This window comes from Eucyclogobius newberryi, unplaced genomic scaffold (assembly GCF_026437365.1).
Source record: "Eucyclogobius newberryi isolate DKJ021-1_F unplaced genomic scaffold, fEucNew1.0.hap1 SCAF_6, whole genome shotgun sequence".
NCBI lineage: Eukaryota > Metazoa > Chordata > Actinopteri > Gobiiformes > Gobiidae > Eucyclogobius > Eucyclogobius newberryi.
In genome coordinates, this window is record NW_027316278.1 from 19016251 (window position 1) to 19022568 (window position 6318).

A 6318-nucleotide genomic window follows, 5' to 3' on the forward strand; every position below is an offset into this window, starting at 1 on the left:
CTTGTATCCGCGATCTTGTTCTTTCGGTCACTACCCAAAGCTCATGACCATAGGTGAGGGTAGGAACATTGACCGACCGGTAAATAGAGAGCTTTGCCTTTCGGCTCAGCTCCCTCTTCACCACAACGGTCCGGTGCAGCGACTGCATCACTGCAGCCGCTGCACCGATCCGCCTGTCGATCTCACGCTCCATCCTTCCCTCACTCGTGAACAAGACCCCGAGATACTTGAACTCCTCCACTTGGGGCAAGGACTCCCCACCCACCTGAAGAGGGCAAGCCACCTTTTTCCGGTCGAGAACCACGGCCTCGGATTTGGAGGTGCTGATTCTCATCCCAGCCGCTTCACACTCGGCTGCAAACCGTCCCAGTGCATGTTGCAGGTCCGGGTTTGATGGAGTCATCAGGACAACATCGTCTGCAAACAGCAGAGATGAGATCCCAAATGTGGTCCCAAAACCGGACACCCTCCGACCCCTGACTGTGCCTAGAAATTCTGTCCATAAAAATTATGAACAGAACCGGTGACAAAGGGCAGCCCTGGCGGAGTCCAACATGCACTGGGAACAGGTCTGACTTACTGCCGGCAATGCGAACACAACTCCTGCTCCGGTCATACAGGGACCGGACAGCCCTGAGCAAAGGGCCCCGGACCCCGTACTCCCGGAGCACCCCCCAAAGGACACCCCGAGGGACATGGTCAAAAGCCTTCTCCAGATCCACGAAGCACATGTGGACTGGTTGGGCAAACTCCCATGAACCCTCGAGCACCCGATGGAGGGTATAGAGCTGGTCCAGTGTTCCACGACCGGGACGAAAACCACACTGCTCCTCCTGAATCCAAGGTTCGACTATCGGTCGGATTCTCCTCTCCAGTACCTTGGAATAGACCTTATCCGGGAGGCTGAGGAGTGTGATCCCTCTGTAGTTGGAACACACCCTCCGGTCCCCCTTCTTAAACAGAGGGACCACCACCCCGGTCTGCCAGTCCAGAGGCACGGTCCCCGACCGCCACGCGATGTTGCAGAGACGTGTCAACCAAGACAGTCCTACAACATCCAGATACTTTAGGTACTCAGGGCGGATCTCATCCACCCCCGGAGCCCTGCCACCGAGGAGTTTGCGAACAACCTCAGTGACTTCAGCTTGGGTGATGGATGAGCCAGCCTCCGAGTCCCCGGTCTCTACTTCCTCTTCGGAAGACGTGACTGAGGGATTAAGGAGATCCTCAAAGTATTCCTTCCACCGTCCGACGACATCCCCAGTCGAGGTCAGCAGGCCTCCACCCGCACCGTAAATGGCGTTGGTGAGACACTGCTTCCCCCTCCTGAGGCGCCGGACGGTTTGCCAGAATTTCTTTGGTGCCGACCGATATTCCTCCTCCATGGCCTCCCCGAACTCCTCCCAGGCCCGGGTTTTTGCCTCTGCGACAGCACGAGCCGCGGCTCGCTTGGCCTGCGATACCTGTCGATGACCTCCGGAGACCTACAAGCCAGAATGGCCTGATAGGCCTCCTTCTTCAGTCTGACGACATCCCTTACTTCCGGTGTCCACCACCGGGTTCGGGGGTTGCCGCCACGACAGGCACCAGAGACCTTGCGACCACAGCTCCGAGCAGCCGCATCAACAATGGAGGCGGAGAACATGGTCCACTCGGACTCAATGTCCCCAACTTCCCTCGGGATATGGGAGAAGCTCTCCCGGAGGTGTGAGTTGAATACCCTACTGACAGAGGGCTCCACTAGACGTTCCCAACAGACCCTCACAATGCGCTTGGGTCTGCCAAGTCTGTCCGGCTTCCTCCTCCGCCAGCGGATCCAACTCATCACCAGGTGGTGATCGGTTGACAACTCTGCCTCTCTTCACCCGAGTGTCCAAGACACGCGGCCGGAGGTCTGATGACACGACAACAAAGTCGATCATTGACCTCCGGCCTAGGGTGTCCTGGTGCCATGTGCACTGATGGACACCCTTGTGCTTGAACATGGTGTTCGTTATGGACAATCCGTGGCTAGCACAGAAGTCCAATAACTGAACACCGCTCGGGTTCAGATCGGGGAAGCCGCTCTTCCCGATTACCCCTCTCCAGGTGTCACTGTCATTGCCCACGTGCACTTTTATAGTTACTCTATATTTTCAACCAGGACATTTATAGGCAAGATTTCTGTTTCTACTTCAATATTGTCCACCCCTTTTTCCTATTTAGATTCTTTTGACCCAGTTATGTGGTGATAATGCTTAGTTATATGTACAATAATATGTTTTTATTCATGTTCTCGTGTTCTCTGTTTTATCTAGATCTACTGGAACCTCCTGAAGTGCTTCAACTACCCCATGCGAGAGAACATGATGAGGCTCACCGTTGTGTGGCTCACCTTGTCTTTTGGGTGGGCTCTCATCTGCATCACAAAATTATTTATTGTGATGATTGCAGCTTTTTTGTTTGCACTTTTGTCCTGATCAATATTGCTCCGACACAATTTTAAGCCTTATCTTATTGGGGCTTTTTCAGTTATTATGGCTTGTCAGTGTGGTTCCCGGATGTGATCAAACACCTCCAGGCAGATGAGTACGCCTCCAAAGTGAAAATCCACACCAACGAGAGCATTGAAGACTTCACGTTTAACTTTACGTTGGAGAATCAGATTCACAAAAATGGCATCTTCATCAATGACAGGTGGAACAATACGACCGATCAAACGGTTGCGTTGGACTTTGGTATTTTTGTCAAGGTTAATTTTTTTTCACCTTTCAGATTTCTCAACATGAAGCTGAAGCATGTGACCTTTGTGGATTCAACGTTTCGTAACTGCTTTTTTGAGGATGTCTCAACGGTTGGGTCCCTTTTCCGCAACTGTACATTTATTGGTGGATTTTTCTACAACACAGGTAAAAGCTATACATTTGAATTGAAAATAAAAAATCGTTGTGATTGTTTCAAATCAAAACTCCTGTAGCTGCTTGGCTTGTTTTGTTATTATCTGGCTTGTGCGCTGACAAATGATTAATAATTCCTTCTTTGGGCCAGATATCGATGAGTCCAAGTTGATAGATGGGACCGAGTTAATCAACAGCACATTCGCTCACAACAAAACCGGCTGCCAGATGACTTTCGATGATGACTACAGCGCATACTGGGTTTATTTCATTAACTTCCTGGGTACGCTGGCTGTTCTGCCTGGCAACATCGTCTCCGCCCTTCTCATGGACAAAATTGGTCGTCTGTCTATGTTAGGTAAAATATGCCTTTTGCTCTCAGCACTAAAGTAATTGACTCTGTCATTGACTTGATTAGGATGTGCATTGTGCATAATATATCATAGGTGTAAGAGGGCTGCCATCTGATGAAAGCTCTTCCAACATATGGCCCGGGTACTTATATAATGTCGCTGGTATTTCCTGTTAGGTGGATCGATGATTCTCTCAGGGATCAGCTGTTTCTTCCTGTGGTTTGGCACCAGTGAATCCATGATGATCTTCATGTTGTGTCTTTACAACGGTCTCAGTATTTCTGCTTGGAATTCCCTGGATGTGGTGACGACAGAGTCTTTTCCCACTGTCAGAAGGTACAGTCACTGCAATTAATTCAATATTTTGAAACGCAACCAAAATATAGAAAAACTGAATCTTTGCATTATTTTACAATTTGTCTGTCCAATCCCTAAAATATCAATCAGATGTTTTACTCAAGTAATAATTTCTGTCTCTATATATATATATATAATATTTACTTCTTCTCAAATAATATTGGTAAAAAATAACAGTATTTCTACTTGTACTCTACGTTTGTTTTCTCTTGTTGGCTTAAACTTGAATTGAGAATGTATTTTTCTTCTACAGAGGAACAGGCTTTGGCTTCTGCAACGCTCTGTGTAAGTTTGCGGCAGTGATGGGGAACCTCATATTTGGCTCTCTGGTCGGCATCACTAAGGCCATCCCGATACTCATGGCCTCCACGGTCCTGGTTGGGGGTGGCCTGGTCAGTCTGAGGTTGCCGGACACCAGGGCAAATGTGCTCATGTAACATCTTGAAAAATCCTCTCTAAGTCATTGAGGAAATACAAAAATCATGGATGGATTGCAAATGTCTTGGAACCACACTATAATTGCCAACACATGCACTTTAGAAAACACATGTGCATTTTACGAAAACACAAATATTTGGTTGATATTTGATTCATCCACTTATATATGAGTTGATCTGAAAGCTGTTAGTATTGATGTTGTCTAATTGGGACTAGCCAGATGGAGAGGAAATGTCAAAACATGCCGTAATGAGCAGTGCCAGTCTGGTGTACCACACACGGGGAATAGAGGATCAGACACAGAACCCGCTACACAGATGTTGACAGCTGGCAACAAAACCACACAGGATTTCAGGAAGACATGCTACAGTCACTGTCGAGATGTTTTCCCAGTCCATCAGTCCATCCACAGTACACCGTTGTCAAACATTGAATTTTGACTATGCATGTAATTGTAAAGGTGTATTGTGGCACCCAAAGCCTTTCCAAAGCAAAGTTACCAAGCCCTTTGCAATCCAAAAGCCATATGACAATAGAGATCATAGAAATATTAAATTTCATTGACATCAGTAGTTTAATTGTTTTTTCCATGCGTCGTAACAAACTTAAAGATCTCCATGGCGAGCTCTTCCTCTGGTTTGGCTTTGTGTTGTCTTGCTTGAGGCAGTGATGATTACATGCCATGCTGCGTTCTTTCAGAAACACTGAATGGCCTTTCTTAAATGTGCCTCTACTCAAGTGGAGCAGCCTGGTGGTGTGGACGTAACAGGACACACCACGTAGACATAAAACCGTGTAATGTGTCTATATGTATAATGTGGCCAGTACCGTCATGTTAGAGTGGAATTATTCTTCATTATATGTTGAACATAGCCATATTTTGATAAATCTAATATATATTTTTAATGTAAAGATGGGTGCCAAATGTTTCTGACTGTTTACCCCAGTGAGGTTCAACCAAAATGCAATAGAAAACCGTGTCTAATCCTAGTTATATGGTAAGAAAAAATGTCAGCTACAAATACCTCACAAAACAATGTGTTTATTGATTATTCTCATATTTATTTATATATGTAGTTTTCCTATTATATGTCTTCTTATTTATATTTATTGCCATTAATATTGAACTTGGCTTCAGCAAAGCAGCCAACTACTCAAATACCACAGGCTACAAATTGCTTCTATGTTTTCAATAATATTGTAAAAATAATCAGATTTTATTTAAGCAAAAAACGTGTGCAACTGCAAATAAGATATTTTTGATGGTACTGTTAAGTATTTTTTGACTCTAATCATGCAAAGTAAGTAACTATAGCATATGAACATTGTACACATATATTCCACTATGACGTCTCAGACAGATCATTTTAATTTTATGGGTTGGAAAGAGTTGACATGTTTTTGTTATGTTTTTAAGTTTATTATTCTACATTTAGTGTGCGTCTGAGTGTAAGTCTACCTAAAAAATAGAAGACTACGTAAATCATACTGTGACGCAAGTATTGGCTTGTGTATTCAATTAATTCATGGTGTAAATAATGCCCATATCAACTCTGACATTGGTGGACTTTAACTAAACGTCAAACATCTGTTTGTCCAGGCAGTTATCTGTATGTATCCATGTTGTACGTCTGTGTGTGTCCTTGGCTCCAAGCCTGATTTCACCTGCTTTTCTCTGTGTGAGTGTGAGCTCAATCTTGCATGTGTGTAAGAAAATACCCTGTTCTTTTGTGCTCAGCTTTGTGTTTTTGGTGTAGATTCAAATGGCAATAGTTTTATTTTGTTGACAAAAATGTGAATGTACCATTCTTGTTTCTGACCAGTCATTATATAAAGTTATTACAGTGTATGTGGAGAATAATGTTATCTGTGAAGGGCCAATACGCTGGAAGGTTGAGTGCGTGACTTGCTAAAAAGATGCCCTGTGAACTGTGAAACTGAACAGCCAGGGAGATTCAGACTGCGCTGCTAAACATCTCAATAAAGTTCTCTAGCAAATTACACAATGCCAAGTTTTTTTCTTACTAAAACAATACAGCACAAATATGTATATATGCCGTCATCTAGAGGCAGAACCAGAACACATAATGCTGCCTGTTTGGGCGTAGATAACGCCCCACCAAAATACAAGCTGTAGTATAATATAATATAATATTATACTACACTTCAATGTTCTTGTACGTTGGTTTAGTGCAAGTACAGGTTATAATATATAAGTGCAGCAGTACACAGTGGTCTACACAGGCAGGTGTAGTACTGTCGTTTGGACAGCAGATGGAGCTCTCCACTAAACC

The 6318-nt window shown here is 44.7% G+C and overlaps 1 protein-coding gene across 1 annotated transcript in view; it reads left to right on the forward strand.

The window, feature by feature from the left end:
- Nucleotides 1–6030, forward strand: part of sv2ca (synaptic vesicle glycoprotein 2Ca) — a 27306-nt gene extending 21276 nt beyond the window's left edge. Inside the window, exons 8-13 of the mRNA XM_072432651.1 lie at nt 2298–2386; nt 2512–2676; nt 2755–2888; nt 3028–3234; nt 3406–3565; nt 3840–6030. Of these exons, the coding sequence (XP_072288752.1) occupies nt 2298–2386; nt 2512–2676; nt 2755–2888; nt 3028–3234; nt 3406–3565; nt 3840–4023 (939 nt within the window). The 3' untranslated portion in view covers nt 4024–6030. The remainder of the gene's footprint in view (nt 1–2297; nt 2387–2511; nt 2677–2754; nt 2889–3027; nt 3235–3405; nt 3566–3839) is intronic.
- The last annotated feature ends 288 nt before the right edge of the window (nt 6031–6318 follow it).